Genomic DNA, 24,876 nt, shown 5'->3' with positions numbered 1-24,876 from the left:
TGTGCTTTCCACCAACTTAAGATATCAAATTCTTCACTAAAAGACTCTTGTTCTTCACTAATGTATTTATCCAACTCCGATTTAGCACCCCCACTTCGATTGTCTTCCTTTTGTTTCTTCAAGTGAAGCTTCGTCCTTATTAAAGATGCAGTTATAACACTCCCACTAGATGTATTAGATGTGTTGTTAGATGAAGTAGAACTAGATGGAGATTGAGGACAAGATCCAGTTGAATACTTTTTTAGATACTCTCCAAACAAAGAATTCATATAAGCATACACCTCAGCATTTATTTTCTTCCCTTTTACCTCCCCAAAAATTTCTTTAAGTGCTCCCTCAACATATTCAAATTTGTTACGTGGACCCAAGACGAAAGGAATAAAAATCATTTTATTCATCTTTTCAGGCTCACCCCAATACTTCTTGAACTTTTCTTGCATTTGCTCAGCCATTTTTCTCAAATGCTCATCCTCACTAACTAAACACATTTTCAAATGACAATAAAGTTCAGATACATCCTCAAAATGAGAATTACAAGTGACATAACGTGAACCTGAAACTTTTTTAGTTAGCTCGTGAAATCTTGCAAGAAACTCTATCACATTCCTCACATTCACCCAATCATCAGATTCAAGAGGACCTGTACTACTACCATCTTCACAAAGATGAGAACATTGATAAGCAGAAAATCCATCATCAAAAAGATGAAACTTGTCAAAGGCCTTTTCAAAGTTTTGTGCCGTATCCAACATCAAATAGGTGGAATTCCACCTAGTAGGAACATCCAAACACAACGTTTTGGTACATTCTACCTTTACATGTGCACAACACTGTTTAAACTTTAAGGTCCTTGCAGGCGAAGATCTCACATACCTCACAATATTTCTAACATGTGTCACAGAAGCATCAAGTTCTTTCAAACCATCTTGCACAACTAGATTTAGTATATGAGTCATGCATCTCACATAAAGATGTTTACCACTCATCATATTAGTTTTCCACATATCTAACTGTCTAGACAATTCTTTGACTGTGACATCATTTGAAGAAGCATTGTCCACGGTAATAGTGAAAACCTTGTCTAATTTCCATTCAAGCAAACAATACCTAATAGCTTTAGCCATCTCTTCACCCTTATGACTAGTGATAGGGCAAAAATTTAGTATTCTTTTATGCAACTTCCAATCCCTATCAATGAAGTGGGCTGTCAAACACGTATAATTTATTCTTTGTAATGAAGTCCATGTGTATGTTGTGAGGCAAATTTTTGGTTGTGCTTCTCTAAAAGAGCTTCTTAGATTTTGCTTCAACTCACCGTAAACTTCATAACAATCCCTTGTTATTCTTCTACGACAAGGAAGACGAAATAGTGGTTGAGTTTTTCTCATAAACTTCATAAAGCCTTCATTTTCTACAAAGCTAAATGGTAGTTCATCAATAACTATCATCTCAATTAAGGCCCTCCTAACCACTTCTCGATCGAATTTCCAAGGTGATCCTTCATCATTTTGGCAAGATTGAAAATTTATCTTTGTTTGACTATTATCTTTATCAATGTTAAGTGGGTATTCTTTGCATCTAAGCAAATGATTTTTCAATCCTGTTGTTCCATTCCTAGATGAATTAGTAACAGAAGCTTGCTTACAATATCTACACCTTGCTTTACCAACCCCATTAACCTCAAATTTATCAAAATGGTTCCAAACGTTAGACCTAGGTTGCATGGCTTTCCTTTTCTTAGAATCTTGAGTATCAATGGTGTTGGTGTTGCTATCTACCATAATAGGTAAACTTTCACTTGAACCAGCATCACTTACTCTACTTTCATCTGCCATCTATACAAAATTAAATAAATATAAGTTTTAGCCTTCAAAATTTTCAATCAATTCACCAAACTGCTTTTTAGTATAATTATCTAGTCGTACAAATAATGAACTGAATATATGCCATATTATCAACTAAGACTGACTGAAGGCAAAAGGACCTCAGAAGTATGAGCTCAGATCGAATATTGTATTTAGATGGTCTCCAAACTTCAAAGAGGAAGATGACTACAGAAAAACTACAAATACTTTCACAGCAAGAGTATTGTTTTCTCCATTATCACTAATTTTGGACTATAGGCATGGGTTTCTCTGTTCCTTCTACCAAGAATGTCATTTTAGGACTCTAACCAGCAGAAATTAACATTAACCCCAGAAAACCAGATCAGATAGCAACTTTAGGGTTTAAATACTACCCTTTTCCTTGAAAGAATGAAAAAGAAAAAGAAAAAAATTACACACGCATACATAAAACTAATAGATCTGAATGTACAAAACTATACATGCGCAACCAAGTCCACAAACACATATTAACTTATTGCTTACACCCAGCATGTTCAACAAATGAACTATCACATCATGTTTATGATCAATGTCCACAGTAACAGAACAATAAAGAGAAGATCTTTGATTATACCAAACACAACACTAGCTTATGTTTCACTCTATCTGCAGCCAAGTAAGTTCTACCATTATAACGATTTTGTGTGATGCTTATTACTAGTAGCAAGAAGAATTAGTCATAGGAATTGAGTGTATATGAGAAATCTGTAAATTATTTTCACACAACAGATTTGTTGAATTGAATCACACAACAGATTTTGAATGAATCACACAACAGATTTGTAATCACTCGGGGACTTTGTAATCATGATTTTCAATAAATCACACAACAGATTTTGCAGGTTTCTGAAATTTGTAAATTATTTTCAGCTTCTTCTAAGCTAACCCCACCCCCCAACTACCACGCCAACTACCCTGGGTCGTGGAGAAATTCAGAAGAATCAGAATTTACACTAGAAAGTAGAAACATACCTTTGAAACTATCGCAAGTTCGCAACAGCAGCCGTCTTAGTTTGCTCGGAATTTGTGAGGAGTGAGGATTCGAAAATCGCCAAATCGAAATTGTGACTGTATGAGAGTGAAATGCTAATGGCCTAATCGGAATTTGTAAGGAGTAAGGAGTGAGTACTACTGCCTAATGCTAATGGCGGAATGGCCTAATGCCATAATCTTTAGAGTGGGCTCGGGCAGTTGGGCTGGGGCGATGGGTTGGGGCACTAGGAATTAAATTAAAAATGTTTGGGCTTGGGCACTGGGGCTGGGAAGTGGGCAGTGAGATATAGGTCCAACTTAAAAAAATATCTTTAAAAATTCGGTAATTCGGTATTTCGGTATACTAAAAATTCAAAATTTTAATACCGAGGACTGTATACCGAAATACCGAAAATGCAATACCGAATTAGACCGAAATTCCAAAAAAATCGAAACCGAAATACCGAATTAATTCGGTCCGGTTCGGAATTCGATTTTTCGGATTTTATGCCCACCCCTAGCACCAGGTGGGTATTCAGAAATCAACTTGATGAGTTTGGAAACACAACAAGGAACAAGGCAAGGCTAGTAGTTCAAGGCTACAATCAGAAGAAGGGATTGACTATGATAAACTTTTGCTCCAATTGCTCTAATGGAGGCTATCAGAATTCTTATTGCCTTTCCATCTCATATGGAATTCAAATTGTTCCAAATGGATGTCAAAAGTGCATTTCTGAATGATTTTCTAAAGGAAGAGGTCTTCATCAAGCAACCACCTGGATTTGAGAATCATGAGCATCCTGAGCACGTCTTTAAACTTTACAAGGCTCTGTATGGGCTAAAGCAGGCTCCTCGCGCTTGGTATGAAAGGTTGTCAATTTTTTTTCTAGAAAATAGTTTTACAAGAGGAAAAACTGACAACACCCTTTTTCTAGAAAAAACGAGGAAGGAACCTGCTCATTATGAAAATCTATGTTGATGACATCATTTTTGGAGCAACAAATGATTCTCTGTGAGGAATTTGCAAAGCTCATGGGGAGTGAGTTTGAAATGACCATGATGAGGGAACTGAATTTTTTCTTGGGAACTGAATTTTTTCTAAAGGAAGAGGTCTTCATCAAGCAACCACCTGGATTTGAGAATCATGAGCATCCTGAGCACGTCTTTAAACTTGACAAGGCTCTGTATGGGCTAAAGCAGGATCCTCGCGCTTGGCATGAAAGGTTGTCAATTTTTTTTCTAGAAAATGGTTTTACAAGAGGAAAAATTGACAACACCCTTTTTCTGGAAAAAACGAGGAAGGAACCTGCTCATTATGAAAATCTATGTTGATAACATCATTTTTGGAGCAACAAATGATTCTCTCTGTGAGGAATTTGCAAAGCTCATGGGGAGTGAGTTTGAAATGAGCATGATGGGGGAACTGAATTTTTTCTTGGGTTTACAAGTGAAGCAAACTCCTAAGGGGACAATGATAAGTCAGCAGAAGCACATCAAGAAGCTGCTGAAGAGATTTGACATGGAAGGATAAAAAATCATTGATACACCCATTGCCACAACCACTCGTCCGGACATGGATGAACCTGGTTCCTCTGTGAATGAGACCACGTATAGAGGTATCATTGGGTCACTCCTATATCTCACAGCAAGCAGACCAGATATTGTTTTTAGTGTGGGTCTCTGTTCCAGGTTTCAATCTAATCCAAAGGAATCTCATATGAAGGTAGCCAAGAGAATCCTGAGATATCTCAAAGGGACACGGGACCTGTTTCTCTACTATCCCTCAGGAGACAATTTTTATTTAATTGGGTATGCGGATGCTGACTACGCTGGGTATCTGGTGGACAGGAAAAGCACTTCTGGCATGGCACATTTTCTGGGTTCATATCTGAGTTCATGTCCGATTTCATTGGGTACAAGAAAACAAAATTTAGTGGCCCTCTCAACCGTATGTGGCTGCTGCATCTTGTTGTGCTCAACTGTTATGTATTAAACAGCAGTTGGAAGATTTTGGTGTATTTTCTTATTGTTTGCCCTTACTATGTGAAAATACCAGTGCTCTCAACATGGCCAAGAATCCAGTTCAACATAATAGAACAAAGCACATTGATGTGCGACATCACTTTCTCAGAGAGCACAGAAGATCGAATTGCGGACATATTCACCAAAGCACTAAGCAGAGAGCACTTTTAAAAGAATCGCTTGTCACTAGGGTTGTTGAAATCAAGCTGAGGACCTGGTCCCTCGATGATTGGCTACGAAAGAAATGTATAGGTAAAATAGCTAAAAAGTGTTTTCTGGCAAATTCTAATTCATCTTTATACCGTTACAGGTAGACAAGTATGACGATTGCAGAGCAAAGAAGCAGCTAATGTATTGCACGTTGGTCAAAGGATGAGGCTTACATTTGCAAAATCTGTCATGGAACCTGGTTCTCTCGACACAGGTTAGTAGTTCCTCAGTACTCTCATGCACAATTTTTAAACGGCTGAAACGGTGCCACATCATCAACTTGTCAGTTTCTTTTCTTTCCCGCTTTTTGAACCCAAACGTCTCGCCCCTTTATGAAGCGACCCGACTACCCAAATTGCTACCCATTCCTAATCGGTCCCTCACCCCTATTAAATAACGCCTCTCAGTCACTTTCACAACAATCCACATTAAAAAAATCCAAAATTCCTCTTTTCCCTTCTTCAAACCAAATACCTTCTTCTTCAAACTCACTAAACTCGATCACTTCTGAAAATCAGGAAGCCCAAAGTGCTCCAAGCATCGTCCTGTAACGACTCGGCCGGTTGTTTTGAGAATTAATTCCCCGATCCCCTATTAACTGCTTTCCCCATGTCTTTTTCTACTATTATGATTTGCCGGGATGATTCATTTTGAGTTTCAGAGTATTTTGGGACACTTAGTCCCTAAATGAGAGCTTAAGTCTTAAAATTTGGATCGTAGTCAGAATAGTGTGAAAATGGCTCCAAAATGGAATTTCATCATTTCGTTAGCTCCGTTGGGTAATTTTGGGCTTAGGGGCATTCCGAATTGTGTTTTTGAGGTCTGTAGCTCATTTAGGCTTGAAATGGCGAAAGTTAAATTTTTGGAGTTTCGGGCCGATAGTGGAATTTTTGATATCAGGGTCAGAATCTGATTCCGGAAGTAGGAGTAGGTCCGCAGTGTTGAATATGACTTGTGTGCAAAATTTGGGGTCAATCGGATGATTTGGTCGTATTCGGCATCGTTTGTAGAATTTTGAAATTTCAAGTTCATTAAGTTTGGATTGGAGGGTGATTCGTGATTTTAGCGTTGTTTGATGTGTTTAGAGGGCTCAAATAAGTTCGTATGGCGTATTAGGATTGGTTGGTATGTTTGATTGAGGTCCCGGGGGCCTCGGGTGAGTTTCGGGTGCTTAACGGATTGGTTTGAGACCTATGCAAATGGCTGAAGTTGTTGCACCTGGTATTTTCGCACCTGCACATTTTGGACCGTAGGTGCGGAGCCGCAAAAGCGGCTAAGGAGCCGTAGGTTCGGATTTGGGCCTTGTTTGCAGCTGGGGGACCGCAGGAGCGGGCTCGCAGATGCGGCCCAGTGCCCACAGATGCGGCCCCAGCCCAGTTAAGTGGATTTCGCACCTGCGATGGTTCTTCCGCAGGTGCGGTCCTGGGAGCGCAGAAGCGGGAATCGCTGGGCAGAAAAGGGGATTTCGAGGATTTGAAATTTCATATCACACAAAATTCAACTTGGAGCTCGATGGAAGGCTATTTTTCGAGGGATTTTGAAGGATAGCTATTGGGTAACTAATCCTAACTCGATTTTGATCATATTACATTAATCTATTGTTGTATTCTTCATCTAATTAAGGAATTTGAGGGTGGAAGTATTGAAAATGGGGGGAAAGTTTTAAGGAATTTGTTTTTGCTGTTTTTATTTTGTGGATGTGTTTGGAAACAATGGAACTGCTCCCTGCTTAATTATCCAAAATTAATGAAAGTTTCGTCTATTTGTTGTGTATGCATTGCTCTTCTGCTCTGTTTTAATCATGATTATGTGCACACATGTGGCATGAGTTAAGTAAAGCTAGACTTCTTTTTGCTTAAGGCCTGCTATTGATCTTTTTTTGATGCCAAAAGGGGGGAAAATAATTGAGGGGGAACAGGATGGGGAACAGATTCAGGGGGAATACAAGAAATACGAATGTCATTCTGGTTCTTAGGGGTTCTTAAATTATAAGTTTGTCATTATCAAAAAGGAGGAAATTGATAGGTTATATGTGTATCCCTGTTATGTTTTGATGATCTAACAAACTTACTGTTAAGAACCAGATAAGGAACCTGTTACACATCCTCAAGAACTTAAGATCAACAAGTCTCCACTCGGGGACACAGTTCAAGTCTTCAGAGTCAAAGGAACAGTAGAGGGAACAGATAGCTACCAGTTCCTATGGTAACTGTACAAGTCAACCCCTCTAGCTGTAAAGTTGTTGCCTGCACATGCAACAGTGCAAAACAGTGCATCAGTCAACTTTATGGGGAATGCCCTTTACCTAACTTGCTTGCATCATTCAAGTGATGTCACAAATGAATTATTAACATCAAGCAAAGGTAAAATAAAATACTTGCACATTCAAGAATTGATCAAGCATTCCCTTAAGCCATCCATCAATCTTGCAAGTGACTCTCAAGGGCATCAAGAACAAAGAACAACATAACAACAGACCAGTTTCCTGTATAGAGTTATTACATCTCCTTAGTTGTGTTGTACCTTTGTTAAAGCACTCTACTTGTAATTCCTACTTAGCTTAGTTAGAAGCATTGTGTAGGAAGTCTTTGCAAATCATAAACCCTTGTGTTTGTGTCTTGGCTAGAGTTAGTCGAGTTGTAAGTCTTTGTAATAGAGTTATTACAAAGTGGCTTGTAATAAGTTGTTACAAGTTAGTGAGGGATTAAGAGGTTAATTCCTAGGTTACAATAGGTTGTAATCTAAAGTTTACTCAATAGTGAAGATGAAATCCTACAAGGGTAGGTCGTGATTTTTGATCCCCTGAGTTGGGAGTTTTCCACGTAAAACTCCATTGTGTCATTACTTATTGCAGTGTGCGTGTGTCTATGGGAACTAATAGAGAACCTGGTTCTCTATATAGTTTGGTGGACCCTTAATTTCTATCGCATAGAATGTGCAATAGGCCTTGTGAGCTACCGTGTCTTTGCCAGGTCAATCTAATCAGTAATCACAACTTGCAAAATTATTACTCCAACTACTTTGTTTTTCCTCTATTTTACTTCATACGTTTAACTTATTAATTCAATAGAAATCAACTTTGTTTTACTTTAAAAATCAAACCTTTCTACAAAGTGATTTTTAATTCTCTATTTCATAAATTTTGCTAAATCATCAAGTATATTTGATGAAATTATCTATAATTTGTTAATTTATATTGAAAACAAATTGTTTAATGTATTAGTCCTCTTTCTTTAGTTATTGGTATTGATTTAGTTAATATTGTAACTCTTTTGTATTGTCTTCTATTTGTAAATAATATCTTCTTAGTTATAAACACAAAAGGATTTAATATTCTGTCAATTTTTTTAATTGGTTAAATGATTTTCTTGTTAAAGTTTAACAAAATTTGAAAGAGTTAATTTTTTAAATTAAATGGATAAGAGTGTTTGGTGAAAAAAAGATAATTGTTCACAAAATTAGGAGGAAATATTTTTTGTACTTTTAAAATGCCTAAAAGTTGTAAAATATAGCATGCGCTTAAATGGCTTAATTTTAACATCACACTATAAAATAAAATAAAAAGAAGAAGAAAATTAACAAAGATGCGACCAAATTCTATTTGCCATGTTCGATGCCGCTTATACTATCAGTTCGCATCATTTTAAATTGAACCCGTTTGTGCAAAATTCTGGGTCCACCACTAAATACAATAATAAATCAAGGTTTTCAAATCAGTCTAGACAATAAGAAACAAATTCTTTAACTCATTTAATAGACAATTCTCAATGCACCCGTTAACATAAAAAACATTAATGTTTAATTGCTGAGTATCAATATTCAGTTCTTGGACAGAAGCAAATCCTTCTTCTTGGTAGGACCAGCAGGTTTATTCTGATATTCTACATCCATGTCTGAAAACAAAGAATAATCTCCTGACAAAACCTTTTTCTCCAATCTACAACAAGTCTTATTTTTGACATGTCCTGCTAATCGTTTAACAATCTTGTATGGTGTCTTAACACAACAACAAATGATGGAAAATGGACAACATACACATAATAAGCACAAAGTACACGTAAACTCCGCCACGTCGTTGCAGTTGCAGGCGGTGGCCGGTGGCTGATTAGAAAGCTGAGGTGAAGAGAAACAGGAGTTTGATTGTTTTCTGACCATTTCGACTTTGGTTTGTATTGTTTCAACGTTTTGGTAGTAGTTATTTTGTTAGAAGACTTTTTAAGCATTTAGTCTGTAAATTATTTGTATATTGATTGTTAACGGAAATTTGATGGTTAGAAGTTTTTGGTATTTTGGTAGTAGTTCTTTTGTTAGAAGACTTTTCAAGCATTTAGTCAGTAAATTACTTATATATTGATTGTTGACTTAACGGAAACTTGATGGAAAAGGCATTGATGTTTGTTTACATTTATTGATCTTATATATGTTAAATTAACATATACCGACATAGTGATATGGAATTATATATGAGTATAGTATTTAATTAGCATTTTGAAAGGACTAAGGAAGGTTAATTAATTAATAGTTTTTTTAGGTAACGAGAATATAGTAACATAGTAGGTGTATGGATGTGTAGGAATGTTCTCGAATGTTCTAGATTATTGAAGTTAGTTGAGTGAGTTAGTTAGATAGTTAGTGGAAAATAGTCATTAGTGTTTTCTATATATATTTGCACATACACTGTACAAACGACTTTTAACAGAAAATGAAGTCTTCTTTCTTCATCTGATAGTTCTCTCTCTAAACTCTCTTCCCCAATTCTCCTCCAGAAATTAGGGTTCATAAATTGCTCCTAATTTCACATGGTATCAAAGCACTCATCGCAATTGCGAGTGTGAATTACTTTTTTTTGGAAGATCCTGTTCTATATACAAGCAAATTACAGAAATTGAGAGCTCAACAATAGTGGCAAGGCAGAATTGGATCATAACCATCCACTTTTCCTTCATCCTTCTAATACAACAGGTGTGCTGATTATATCGATCAAGCTGACTGGTTCAGATAATTACACTACTTGGAGTCGAGCGATGGAGATCCAACTGCTTGGGAAGAACAAGCTAGGACTGGTCGACGGGACTCTGAGAAAAGGTGATTTTGAAGATGAACTAGGTCGCCAATGGGATCGTTGTAACGCCATAGTCCTGGGATGGATAATGAGCTCGGTATCGAAGGAATTGATAACAGGAATAGTCTATGCCAAAAATGCTAGGGCTGTTTGGGAAGATCTGAGGGAGCGATTTGATAAAGTAAATACTTCACGAGTCTATCAGTTGTACAAAGGAAGAGCAACAGTTACACAAGGTACTGACAGTGTATCAGTGTACTTCTCTAAATTGCACAATCTCTGGGATGAATTTGACAATATCGTACCACCTCCATGTGACTGTCCAAGATCTAAAAACTTTATTGAGTTCATGCAAAAGCAGAAAGTTCTATAATTCCTAATGGGATTAAATGAAACTTATGAGCAAGCTAGAAGCCAGATTCTGATGACTAGTCCGACTCCAAGCATTAACAAAGCATACTCAGTGCTAGTTGAAAGAGAGAGTCAGAGGACAGTAGCTAACACTACAACAACAGGGGATGGAAATGAACCTACAGCTCTTCTAGCTGGATATATGATGTATATCAGAACTATCAAAAGCCAAGGAGGAATTGGAATGTTCAATGTGGCTATTGCAAGATGAAGGGACATACAAACGAAGGGTGCTACAAGCTGACTGGGTACTCCGTAGGTTTCAAAGGAAAAAGGAAGATGAACATGAACACTGCATACAATGTGTGTGCTGAGAATGCTAATCCAAACATAGGCACTGGGAATGCAGAAAATACTGGGCAACTTGATGGATGTAACAAAGGAGAAATGGCTAGAGCACCACTGCTGACTGCAGAACAATATGATCAAATAATGAAGATGTTGAATCTCAATACCAACCGTGAACAAGCACAAGAGAATGTAGCTAATATGGCAAGTAATACTGCTTACTCATTTCTTGTTGATGTAGCAAAGGCTCATTAGATAATAGATACAGGTGCAACCAATCATATGGTTGCAGATATAAGATTATTAAGAGATATTAAATCAGTTGATGTTAAAGACACTAAGAATGTTAATTTGCCAAATGGAGAAATAGAACATGTTACACATATTGGTAACTACAGAATAACAGGAACAGGGGAGGTCAAAAATGTCCTGTTTATACCAGATTTTCAGTACAATCTCATGTCTGTTTCCAAAGTCACAAGAGATTTTAGATGCTTAGTTGCATTCTATCCTGATTTTTGTTTGTTCCAGGACCTCTTCACTGGGGAGGTGAGGGGGATTGGTAAAGAAAGGAATGGACTCTATTTGCTGGTTTCACAAACAAATAATGCAGCAGAACTAAAAGAAAGGGAGAATGCAAGGGGACTAACAACACAAGAAAATAAAGTGGAGGCAATCATCTGGCGCAAGAGATTGGGACATGCCTCAGGAGGACCTATAAAGCAGCTCCTGGGATACAATTTAGATACTTGTCAATATGTAGTAGATAAATGTGAAGTATGTCCACTAGCTAAGCATCACAGATCACCTTTCTCTTTGAGTATCAAATAAGGTGTTTGAACTGTTACGTTTAGATGTATGGGGATCCTATGCTACACCAACTTTTGATGGAAATAAATACTTCCTCACTATTGTGGATGACTACTCTCGTGTGACATGGATTTTTTTGTTAAAGCTAAAGTCAGATGTCATCATAGTTTTAAGGAACTTTGTTAAACTGGTGGGGACTTAATTTAATGTTGTGATTAAAACAATTAGGTCAGATAATGGAGGGGAGTTTGTAAACCCAGGAATGCAGGACCTATGTGGAACAATGAGAATTATACACCAAAGAACATGTGTGTACACACCCCAACAGAATGGGGTGGCAGAAAGGAAGCACAGACACTTGCTTGAAGTTGCCAGAGCAATAAAGTTCAGGGGTACATTCCTCTCAAGTTTTGGGGTCATTGCATTTTAGTTGATGCTTATGTGATAAACAGACTACCATTTGTAGTCCTTCAAGGAAAATCACCCTATGAGGTTTTCTTTAACAAGAGACCTTCTATCACTCACTTAAGAACTGTAGGATGTCTATGTTATGCTGCTACATTGCCAAAAGGAGATAAATTTGCAAGCCGGGCAATAAAGTCAGTGTTTATGGGATATTCCAATGTAAATAAAGGATACATTCTATATGATGTCAAAAAATGTGTTCTTTACTAACAGGGATGTTACTTTTAGGGAGGATGTATTCCCATTTCAATTGCAGTCAGCAAAGACAAGTCGGACAGTGGATCCTTTTCTCACCAATGCTGATCACAGTATGCCAATGCCTACAACAACACTAGACCATGATGTCAATGTGCCCACAACCACTGCTACATCATGCCCACCTGCAGTGAACTCAGACATCAACACCACAGTTGATACTACAACTGGTCATGACTTTCAGAATGCAGATGCACCTGAGATTGAGTCACCTGCTTCAGAAGCCCCCATAGAAGGTACCCCTCCACTGCCAAGCTGTGCTGACACTCATATTCCCTTAAGAAGATCTCAAAGAGAATCCAAGGAACCTGTATGGATGACTGACTATGTCACCAACAGAAACAAATCCTCTGCTAGCTCAGTTCTATATCCTATTGAAGGTTCTGTCACATATGACAGATTATCATCATCTCATCAGCTGTATCGAGGAGTTTTTCCAGCAATCATAGAGCCTAAGAACTTTCAGCAGGCTTCTCAATATCAAAGGTGGGTAGATGCAATGCAAGCAGAACTTCAAGCATTATAGGAAAACAACACTTGGGAATTGGTCAAGTTACCAGCAGGCAAGAGGGCTATAGGGTGCAAATGGGTATACAAGGTGAAGCTCAAGGCCAATGGTGAAGTGGAGAGATTTAAAGCTAGATTATTAGCTAAAGGATATAATCAGAAAGAAGGTTTAGATTATAATGAGACCTTCTCACCAGTGGTTAAAATAGCCACTGTCAGGATTGTCCTTTCACTTGCTGCTGTGCATAATTGGTTTGTTCACCAATTAAATGTTTACAATGCATTCTTGAAAGGGGATCTTCATGATGAAGCCTATATGGAGTTGCCATAGGGTTTTACAAGTCAGGAGGAGTCTGGTACGGTATGCAGACTTGTAAAATCCCTCTATGGACTTAAACAAGCTAGTAGGCGATGGAATTTGAAACAAACATAAGCTTTCCTATCTTCTGGTTTTCATCAGAGCAGTTTAGATCACTCATTGTTCATTAGACACCAAGATTTAGATGTTGTAGTGATCCTAGTCTATGTGGATGACATGCTAGTGACAGGAAGTAATCTACAACTGATTGAAGCCACCAAAAATTCATTGCATCAGGCCTTCAAAATTAAAGATTAGGAGAACTAAAATATTTTCTTGGAATGGAATTCAGTAGGTCAAGGAAAGGTATATTAATCAACCAAAGGAAATATGCCTTGGAAATAATATCTGACTTGGGGCTAACAGGAGCTAAACCAGCTTGGACTCCATTGGAGGCAAATGTAAAGCTGACAATATCAGAACTTGACAAATTAACAGGGGTTGAAGATGATATGCTGATGGATGACATAGGGCAATACCAAAGACTCATTGGTAAGCTGCTATACTTGACACTCACCAGACCTGATATAGCCTTTTCAGTGCAGACACTTAGCCAATTTCCGCCGAGTCCCAAGAAGTCTCATTGGGAAGAAGCCTTAAGAGTAGTAAGGTATGTCAAAAGAGAACCAGGCATGGGTATTCTATTGAGCAGCAACAGCAGTAACACATTGAGTGTGTACTGTGATGCAGATTGGGCATCTTGTCCCAACACAAGGAAATAAGTATCAGGGTTTACAGTAAAGTATGGAGAGTCACTACTTTCTTGGAAATCGAAGAAGCAAAATACAGTTTCTAAGAGTTCAGCTAAAGCTGAATACAGAAGCATGGCTAGTGCAGTCTCAGAGGTAGTTTGGTTGGCAGCACTTCTGAAGGAGCTTGGGGCTAATGTGGAACTACCAATCGAGATATACAGTGATAGTAAAGCAGCACTGCAGATTGCAGCTAACCCTGTATTCCATGAAAGAACAAAGCATATAGAAATAGACTGCCATTTCATCTGACAGAAGATTCAAGAAGGACTGATCAAGACAAAGCATGTGGGCACCAGAGATCAAGAAGCAGATATCTTAACAAAAGGGTTAGCAAGGCCACAACATGAACATCTTGTAAGCAAGCTAGGAGTGCCAAATATTTTTGCACCATCTAGATTGAGGGGGAGTAATGAGAATGCAGTAACATAGTAGGTGTATGGATGAGTAGGAGTATTCTAGAATGTTCTAGATTATTAAAGTTAGTTGAGTGAGTTAGTTAGATAGTTAGTGGAAAATAGTCATTAGTGTTTTCTATATATATATTTGCACATACACTGTACAAACGATTTTTAACAGAAAATGAAGTCTTCTTTCTTCATCTGATATTTCTCTCTCTAAATTCTCTTCCCCAATTCTCCTCCAGTAATTAGGGTTCATAAATTGCTCCTAATTTCACATTAGGATTCTTGTCAATTAGTTGAACCTTGGGTTACACTTTTTATCTCTGCTAGCTTTTTCACCACATGGTCGTTTCGGACGGAAGTTTGGAATATAGCTAGATTGATTCCCTTCAAGTGATAGATTCATTGTAGACAAAGACATTCTTCAATTCAGTGGGGCGAATGACTAATTAGTCCTCGTCTGTCTCATTTTATATGATATAATAAAAATTGGCAAATTTCAAATTAGACGTACGTGATTTGTGGTTATTGGGGTGAACAGATTTTCATTACATCTACTATGAATTTAACAGTATTTGGTAGATTATTTGCATAAAGTTCATTATGGTGTGAACCCATATATTACTGATTGATTCTCTACTTGTACGTATATAAAAAAAATATTATGTATTATACACTAAGATATATTAAAAAAATTGAGATATACAAAAAAAACATTGATATACATAAAGACGAAAAATAAACTTGTGATATCATTTTGGTATAGACATAATTTGATGTATTGTACACTGGGATATACAAATAATATAATTATTTTTGTTATGATATGCATTGGTATGGAGATAACCATAATTTCTAAAAGAATAAATTTATAATTTATGCTGGAATCTCATATGAAAAAAATTTGAAATCCATCATATTATGCTGGAATTTTTCCTGATTTTTAAGGGAGTTTTTGTTTAGATTTTATATTTACATGAAAAATGGCTAAATTTCGATAAATTTTGAAACTAAAGCAATTTTTCAATTACCAATAATAAATCTGGCTATTTCTGATTCCTTCGTTAGAAGAAGGGTGATAGACCCCACTCGCACCTCCCATGCCGAATAAAGTGATGCACCGTAACCCACCAGATGGCCCTCCAGTAGTTGCAATATAGATCTTTACACAAATAGTCTTACGGATTCATTGTTTACTTTTTTCACTCAGCATATATAAATTATAGATTGATTATATACGATTATATAAATATTGTACATGAATTATTCATATTTATATGTCTGCTGATTATCTCTAGTTTAAGCGATTGATTGAACGACTATTTGGGTTAATTCTTCAAACCTGAGGTCAATCGCCTTCTTCTGAATCCATGGATACTAAATCAATGTGGTTGGCTTTGGCAAAGGCGGGGCTAGAATTGAAACTAATGGGTTCAGGATTTTAGGCTTTTTTATTTACTAGAATTCTAAATTAATGATTTGTATATTTTTAATGAATTTTTTAGATAAATACAAGGTACAAACTAAAGTTATTCGGTTCGTCGAACCCAACGGGTAGGCTAGCTCCGCCCCTGGGCTTTGGGATTCATTGGGGATCCAAATTTGTTGTTGAATACAAATGATAATTTCCTGTGAATAGTTTACTCCTATAATGAGAATTTTTACCTTCCTATACCACATATGTAACCTTATTACCCTCAATGTTTAAGGTTTGAGTTAATTACATTTCAGCATACCAAATTACCATTTATATACCATAATTAATTTAGAGGCATAATTAATTGGCAGTTTTTTACTCCTTAATTAAAGGTGTCCATATATCACACGTTTCTCTCTCCCCTTAATTTCCAAGATCTGACCAGCGCCATTTTCCCCCTCCCATTTCTTTCTCTTCTCCATTCCTTCTTCTTCTCAAAAAATACAGAAATGAGACCCATTTTTTATAATCAGATTTTTAGCCAAAGAGATTCAATATGAAACCCATTGTTTTTCAACATAGACAATTCTCAATTGTAAATTTGTGGGGTAGCCATATGAATCTTCTGTAACCTCCTCCGGCGAGCTTCAAAAGGCCGTAACCATCAAGATGTAGAATAATCAAAATCAAAACACTAGCTAGATCTGAAAAAGAAGATGAAGTCAGCAAAATCAATATCTCAGTCCTAAACTCTTGATTCACCTTCTATTTGGTTCTCCTCGAGTTTAAAGCTTCTCATCAACAATTTCTTCATTTTCTCTTCTTTTTAATCCTAGTCGATCTCGTGCAATTTTTTGCNAAACGCAGCCAGTCGAGTGACAAAGTCATCGTAGTCTGGTAGCTTGGGATGGATATGCCCATTTGGACTCAACATATCTTGCTCAAAGGAATTTGCCTCTTCTCTGACTTTGAGTGCTGGACTAGCATGTTCCAATTCAATAGGAGTAGTTGCTGCTCGGCCTGATGGACTCTGCCTTGAAACTTCACAAGCGTCAACTTCAGCTATTTTAGGTAGCTTAACAACTGGTTTTGGTTTCTTAATTTCATTCTGAAGCTGTTTCTGAGTATAGTGTATTAAAAGCCTGTCCATCATCTTTTCCTCTTCGTCGCGCTGATCACCTTTTGTGATTCTTATCCCACGTTTTCCATTATCTTTCACTCCACTAGTGAGGCCCTTTCCTTTTTCCTCGCCTTTCAATCTATCCGAGTCCTCCTCAGAACCACGCATCGGCTGCAGACGTGTCCTCCTAACTGATTTTGGTTTTGGCTTTTTGAGTGTATCATTTACACAAGTATCTTCTTTTTTGGCCATCTGAACCCTCATCTGATTTATCTCTGTATGTCCCTCTGCCTCCCTAGTGAAACCAATAGGAGATTCCTCTGAAGTGCTGTTTGTAATGCATGCTTTGACTTGGGGCTGAAATGACCTATAATAGAACGGCTTCTTGTCATCAGATTCTTCTTTAGATACACAGCTACCCATATCTGGTTCATTTTGTTTCCCTTTTTTGCCATCTTTGATTGGAGTTATGTCATCCAAATTTCTGTTGGATGCGAGACTTAAATTATCTCTTTTTTGTTTGTCACTGTCCCTTCCCTTAGGCAAACTATTCTTACTTCCATAAGATGAATGATGTTCCCTTTTCGCTTTACAAGTTGTATGTTGCCTCGCATTCTCATGATTAAATTTAGCATCTTCATGTTCTTTTCTCTGAGTTGATTCGTCTGTTTTCTTGTACAATTTATGCTCTTTATCATTGTGACTCTTGGGCCTGTCCTGTAAAAGATAGAAATAAGGTAGCTAAAAGAAGTACTGAACATATCTTCACTATGTGTAGCCAAAGAAATGTTGAGGAACTCCTTTATGATAGTAATGCAAGTTCATTTATATCCCAACAAATGACAAGATTCATAAAACTTACTTGTTCAGACATCAGTTGTTTATATAGCTTCTGCTCCAAATCCCTTGAGTTCCATTTTATACCAGATTCTACTGCTATATCTCGCATCAATTGAAGCTTCATCTCCTTTGTTGGTGGTTGTGACTTTAGCTTTTCAACAAACTGTCAAGAAATGAAAATGTATTTTAAATAGAGGAAGAAAGAGCTCCAGGTCAAAGTTTATGTGTGAGTACTATTATGTACGTTGCTGAACACATTAAGTAAAAAGGGCCGCCCGGTGCACTAAGCTCCCGCTATGCACGGAGTCCGGGGAACGGCCGGACCACAAGGGTCTATTGTACGCAATCTTACACTGCATTTCTGCAAGAGGCTGTTTCCGCGGTTTGAACCCGTGACCTCGTGATTACATGGCAGCAACTTTACCCAAGGCTCCCTTTGAGAAGACATTAAGTAACTACCTCTTTATTCACAAAAAGTTCAAGGGAATTTCCATATCTCTCAGTGAATATAGCTCTCAATCCACGTAATTCTGGAAGATCAGAAAATCTTGCTGCTGCAAACATCAACGTCGACACAGCTTCTCTGCAATCCTCAGGGCACTCCCTAAAAACAAGAATTACCCAGAAATAATTAACAAGTGGCGAGAAGAGGAAGCAACATATTAATATGACATGATTTCCACTATACGCAAACGCAATATTAACAATTCAGCCTACGACCACCTAAATGAAAAATTAAGGGATAGTTATATTTTTAGGCCGCCTTAAAAAATAATAACAGGCAAATGTATATGTTTTGTATATATATATATATATATATATATATATATATATATAATCTATTTAGTATATTTTTTGTATAGTGATAGTCTATTGCATATAAATTGTACAATGACAGTCTGTTTTGTATATTTTTTGTATAGTGACAGTCTATCTTGTATGTATTTCGACGATGTATATACAAAATTAATTGAAAAGTAAAGTTTGGTCAAAGCAAATATGCCATCATTACCACATTTTTGTATAAAATGAATGAAATTTACGCTTACAGGAAAAAAAACGTGCAAGGATACTATAGCTTGGAAAGGCCAAAAGAGGAGGAGATTGTTTAGGAAATAATTGACTGTATTTTGTATTGATTTTTTTTCTATTTACCCTAAATAAGCTCTTATTTTTGGGTGTTTGTTTTAATTGGAGACTATTATGGAATATTTAGAATCAGTTTCCTAATTTGTAGGAAATCTACCGCAATTGAGCAAATTTAAACTAGCCATTATAATTTGTTTGGGACTATAAATTATATGGCTTAATTCATAGTTTGCAAATGATAATTATTTTCACTAGCCGGCTGCAAATGAAATTTGCTCAAAGAAAAATTTAAGTTAAAGTCCATGAGGTAGGAGAGCCCAAAAATCTCAACCCAAAAAGTGACCTGGGCCCAATGGAGGCATATCCCATCTAGCTATGGGCTATGGCTACTTTGAATCTTTGGATGTCAACATGTAGAATTGATATCTTCTAACACATAATAATAACGTAAAAATAGCACGGGCTAGTTAGTTTTCGGACTGGTCATTCAAAAATGGCCAGCATTTGCAAAGTCATTGAAAAATAGCCACTATTTTGCTGCAACATGAAAAGTTCCAGCATAATATACTGGAGATCGGTGCACCTGTGTATGATCTTCCAGCATATTATGCTGGAACTCCAATACGCGGAAAGTTTCAGTATAATATACTGGAGATTGGAGCATCGGTGCTCTAATCTCCAGTATATTATGCTGGACCGATATATTATACTGGAACTCCAGTATATTATACTGGAGTTCCAGTATACTTATGCTGGAACTCCAGTCCAGTATATTATACCGGAGTATTTTTACGGATTTTGAACAGTGTTTTCGTTCAGATTTATCTTTACATGAAAAGTGGCTAAATTTCGATTACTTTTGAAACTGTGGCTATTTTTTAATGACCACTTGTAAATCTGGCTATTTTTGAATTTCTCCCAACAATAACGATATATAATATATTATCATACAAATTATATACAACTCATATTGACGATAATGCAATTTTGTTCTGCTTACACATTATAGAGAAAAATAATTGAAAGACCTTAATTCCTCCCAAGAGACATAACTTCGGAAAAGAAGTTAAATGTTGTGAGTTAGGGTAAAATATTGCCTTTGTGGCATAATTTATGGACCAACAATATTCGATGAAGTAAGCAACAATATTCATTATCGATTAACTTTGTTACTTTTTAGAGAGAGAGGCTCCAGCTTCTCTCTAGTCTTTCAACCTCTTTTAAACACACCCGCATGGATCCCTCCTCGATCAAGCCTCCGTTCCCCCCAGAGCCCCCAGACAAGGAAGTAGAAATGGAGGTGGTAACACCCCAAAATTCCTACAAGGAAATGCTCCTGGACAAACAAACGGGTAGCCAAACAAGCTACTACGATATGGGAAACCACCTTGAACAAGCTAAAGGGAAACACATTGAAGGCTCCATCCCATTCTCAGCTGAAGAAAAGGAACGCATATATGCCCCCTAGAGGTACTCAGTAATCATAAAAATTTTCAAAAAAAAGATGTCTTACCATATGCTACGATCTAAAATAATTGACCTATGGAAACCATCTGAAGCGTTAATCTTGATTGACCTAGGATGGGATTTCTTCATAGCAAAATTTAGCTTAGAGGAAAGCATGGTTAAGGCATTACACCTAGGGCCATGGTTTATCTCGGGGCATTTCCTATCAGTTAGGAAATGGGAACCAAAATTCGTCCCTCAGGAAGCTACGCTCACCTCTACTGCAATTTGGATACGGCTACCACAACTCCCAATTGAGTTCTACGATAAAGTAATCTTGGAAAAAGTTGGAAGAAAGCTAGGTAAACTCCTAAAGATTGACCAATGCACATCATCTACCCTAAGGGGGAGATATGCTCGCATTTGTATTTAGGTGCCTCTAGAAAAGCCAGTGGAAACATCAGTTATCATAGGAGATCACATACAATCAGTGATCTACGAAGGCGAGGGAACGCTATGTTCTAGCTGCGGTAGAATAGGACACACTACCCTAAGGTGCAGCTACAAAAGCTACCCCCCACCAAGCAATGGAACACAAGAAGAAACAAACCATACAGAACCACCATCAGAGGATAGCGAATGGAAAACTGTCACCTTCCCACGGAGACGTAAGCCGGGTCACACAAAGACATCCACCCCTATGGGGGATATTGCACCGAAACAACAACACCCTCAACATATGAAGGAGGTTCAGGTAAACATGTTCGATGCAATTACAGGTAAATTCCTTCAAACCAAAGCTTTTAATTACAATGTAATAAAAGACTCAAACCATAACACCCACAAAAATAAAAAAAGGCCAGTGGGCCCATTAAGAGCACCAGCCGGGGGCCATCAATGGCCCAATCATGGGCTGAGCCCAAACTTAGAAGAACAGCCCAATATGGGGGCCAAGAGGATAGCGGGACCAGATTCAGAAGACCCCACCAACCCAAATAATGAGCCCATATCCCAAACGGAGGCTGAACCAAACCCCAAAGGCTCAATCATCACAGCTGACAAAATACCCAATGGGGCCTTTCCCCCAACCCCATACGGATACGCCTCTGTGGGTTCCACTGTGAACCCCTTCCCACACCCAACCCCCAATACCTATGCCCCCCCATACCAAAGCTACTCCCACTCACGAAAATGGTGAAATTCCAAACGACAGAGATGGTAATCGATTACCCTACCTGCACCTCTCTCCATCCGCAGTCGAAAAGACTACAACCGTCACCTCCACCAAATCCCCAATTAATGACCAAGATTCACCACTAATCCCAACATCTGAAAACCCTTCCTCTGTCCAAGATGTGACAACAGAAGGATTTACGATGGGAAATCGGTCATTAAACCCCAACCCCAGCTTTACCCAAAGTAGAAAACAAAAAAAGCACAAAAATGGCAAAAAACACCCCTATGACCACCCTTCCGACCACGGTCACCACCAACCCTCTGCCTCCGGACCACGAACCGGCTTCCTGGTTGGAGGTAGCCTTGCAAGGACAGGGGATCTCCTACGAATTCACACTGGACAACAAAAAGGTGATGGTGATAGTCCAAAATCCGGCTCACCTTGCCAGAGTGACTGTAGAAGCCCTGAACAAAGCACTTCTAGCTTTTGGCCCTCTCCTATGGCAGTCGATGGCGAGCTCAGACAACCCATCGCCGATTACGGACCCTTAAGCCCTAAACAATCATATTCTCCAAAGCTTCCAGTCCATCCCATTCTTCCCAGACCTAATGAAGGAGGACCCAGCAGCAGAGCCGGTGTTCACCCAGATCGACCCATCAGCGACTCCCTCCTCATCTATGCCAAAGCGAACGAGCAAACCCTCTTCACTCCACAATATCCGGCAAGGAGTCTCCAAAGCACTGGACCTACTGAAAAGCAAGGATGCAACAGAAGAACTGGAGCAAATCTACCAGACACCAAGAACGGAGTCGATTCTCCTAGATTCGGTAAGGTCGATAGAGTTCAGTCTGGAAGTGAGCGAAATAGTGGTGGTGCTTTACCCCAAATCCATGTCCAAGTGCGGAATGAGCCTGGTCTCAGCCCAAACACAGGGACAAGTCAATCCACTGCTCAATCTCACACCAATATTAAGTCTGAAAAGGAAGTCCCCTCCCCCACTTCTGCCATCTCTGCCAAAGCAGTCGAGCCCCCAAGATGGAGCTCACCCATCGCCAACGTTTCCAATGATGAACTACATCATATGGAATGTTAGGGGGGAACAGTTCCGAGTTTAAAAGGCACTGCAGAGAGATGGTTAAGATGCATAAACCGTCTTTGTTAGTCCTGTTGGAAACAAAAATGGCGGATCATCAAGCTCTGGCCCAGGCTCTAGAATTTGACATGATTATCCAATCTCCTGCGGTGGGCCTTTCTGGTGGGATAGTGTTTATGTGGAAGGAGGACCTAATCGCTGTGAAGGAAGTGGCCACCACACCGCAAGGTATTCATGCAATAGTCAAGGTAAGACCAAATCAACCCCCTTGGATTTTTTCAGCAATCTATGCTAGTAACTTATTTGTAGAAAGAAAAAACTTATGGGATCAGCTTACCACAATTTCCAGTTCCTTAAATAATAACTAGTTCGTAGGGGGAGACTTCAATGAAGTCCTAAAGGCCACGGATAAGTTTGGGGGTAACCCTATCAACATGAACCGCAAAAATTATTTTTGGAACTGCATAAACAGATGCCATTTAATTGACCTAGGATATAAAGGAAGTAAATTCCCGTGGACTAATAAAAGGTACAAAAACAGGAATTCACTAATCCTAGAAAGAATTGATAGGTGTTTTGCCAATGAGGGTTGGATTGAACAATACCCTGAGGCAACTGTTCAACACCTTCCTAGGACCCACTCAGACCACTGTCTTTGAAGATCCAACTGGAAGGCCCCCCAAGTTTCAAATCATCTAGACCCTTCAGATTTGAAACAATGTGGACTAGTCACCCCTCCTTCCCCAACATCATTAGTCAAGCCTTCTCTGACCAAGCTCCACTAATCCAATCCACTGCCAAATTCAAAGAGCTGGCATCTACTTGGGACCAGGAAGTTTTTGGAAACATTTTTCAAAAAAAAAAATAGACTCCTGGCCAGAATCTATGGCATCCAAAAGTCCCCCAATTACCAATACAGTAGCTTTCTCCAAAAGCTGGAAACTGACCTCAATGAGGAGCTTAATAGCATACTCAAAAATGAGGAAGACTTCTGGAAGCTGAAGTCAAGAATAAACTGGCTCAATGAGGGAGATGCCAGCACCAGATTTTTCCACACTTCTACCCTTAATAGAAGAAGGAGAAACAGAATCCTCTCCCTCCAAGATGACAATGGCAACTGGATCACTGATCAATCAGAGATCCAGTCAAACATTGTCACTTTCTTCAAGGAGCTGTATACAACCTCCCACTCTCAAGTCCCTTGGGCAACCACCTCCCAGCCCACAATGGAACCAACCTTACAGCAAAGTCATAAGATTTTCATGGATAGGCCCCTCCACATGAGTGAAATAAAAAGAGTTGTCTTCTCCAACAAACCTTTCAAATCCCCAGGCCCAGATGGTCTACATCCCTTCTTCTACCAGAGATACTGGAACATTGTGGGGGACTCAGTCACAGAGTTCTGCCAAAATGCTTCAGTACATGCTCAATGGACAAAACCATGAACCAAACTCTACTGTGCCTTGTCCCCAAATGCCCTGAGGCATCTTTGTTAAAAAACTTCAGACCCATTGGTCTTTGCAACACCATCTACAAAACTGTCACAAAAATCATAGTGAATAGAATCAAGCCTATACTGAACCTCATCATAGGACCAAGTCAGGCTAGTTTTTTAACAAACAGAAGAGCATGTGACAATGCCATCACTGTCCAAGAATACATGAACCATTTCAGGAAAATGAAAGGAAAAGCTGTCAATATGATCCTGAAGATAGACCTTGAAAAAGCTTTCGATAGATTAGAATGGTCATTCATCAGAGATACCCTAAATGCATTCAACTTCCCTAAAAATCTGTCAAAATTAATCATGTCATGCATCAGTTCTTCCTCTATCTCAATCCTTGTTAATGGAGGGAAAACTGAACCTTTCACCCTTTCAAGAGGCATAAGGCAGGGAGACCCAATGTCACCATACCTATTCATTCTATGTATGGAAAGGCTTTCAAGAGCGATTGACAGGGCAGTCTCCCAGAACCAGTGGCACCCCATCAGCATAAGTAGGGCTGGTCCAAAAATCTCTCACCTATTCTTTGCTGATGACCTTACTGTCTTTGCCAAAGGCAACATCAAGAACTGTAATACAATCCTTTCAATATTACAGAATTTCAATAGCCAGTCAGGCCAGAAAATCAACCTGGCCAAATCAAGAGTCATGTTCTCCTCAAACATTACTCAAGACACAGCCCAGCAGCTCTCCAATACCCTATCCATTAGGCACTCCACAACCTTTGGAATGTATCTTGGCTTCCCAATCTTCCACAAAAGGCAGGCTACTGATTTCCAGTTTATCATTGA

The 24,876-nt window shown here is 38.5% G+C and overlaps 2 protein-coding genes across 2 annotated transcripts; one reads left to right on the top strand and one right to left on the bottom strand.

Moving 5' to 3' along the window:
• The first annotated feature begins 13,527 nt into the window (after window positions 1–13,527).
• On the top strand, window positions 13,528–14,247 carry LOC109242855 (uncharacterized mitochondrial protein AtMg00810-like). The gene is made up of 2 exons (XM_019409725.1): window positions 13,528–13,941; window positions 14,023–14,247. The coding sequence occupies exons 1-2, from the start codon at window positions 13,528–13,530 to the stop codon at window positions 14,245–14,247; spliced, it is 639 nt and encodes a 212-aa protein (XP_019265270.1).
• A 2,401-nt stretch (window positions 14,248–16,648) lies between these two features.
• On the bottom strand, window positions 16,649–18,793 carry LOC109242854. The gene is made up of 4 exons (XM_019409723.1): window positions 18,789–18,793; window positions 18,236–18,380; window positions 17,799–17,939; window positions 16,649–17,653 (listed from the first exon to the last, which is right to left on the bottom strand). Exons 1-4 carry the CDS (start codon window positions 18,791–18,793, stop codon window positions 16,649–16,651), a joined length of 1,296 nt encoding a protein of 431 aa, XP_019265268.1.
• Window positions 18,794–24,876: the final 6,083 nt, after the last annotated feature.

The sequence above is a fragment of the Nicotiana attenuata genome, unplaced genomic scaffold (assembly GCF_001879085.1).
Source record: "Nicotiana attenuata strain UT unplaced genomic scaffold, NIATTr2, whole genome shotgun sequence".
Classification (NCBI taxonomy): domain Eukaryota; kingdom Viridiplantae; phylum Streptophyta; class Magnoliopsida; order Solanales; family Solanaceae; genus Nicotiana; species Nicotiana attenuata.
The sequence above is the reverse complement of the archived record's forward strand: the minus strand, read 5'-3'. Positions and strand labels throughout refer to the sequence as shown.

Excerpts from the sequence above, each read along its gene's own strand:
- LOC109242855 (XM_019409725.1), top strand. The coding sequence starts at position 13,528 with ATGGAATTCAGTAGGTCAAGGAAAGGTATATTAATCAACCAAAGGAAA. Across the intron at positions 13,942-14,022 it reads TGTACTGTGATGCAGATTGG|AAGCAAAATACAGTTTCTAA; the intron begins GCATCTTGTCCC and ends TGGAAATCGAAG.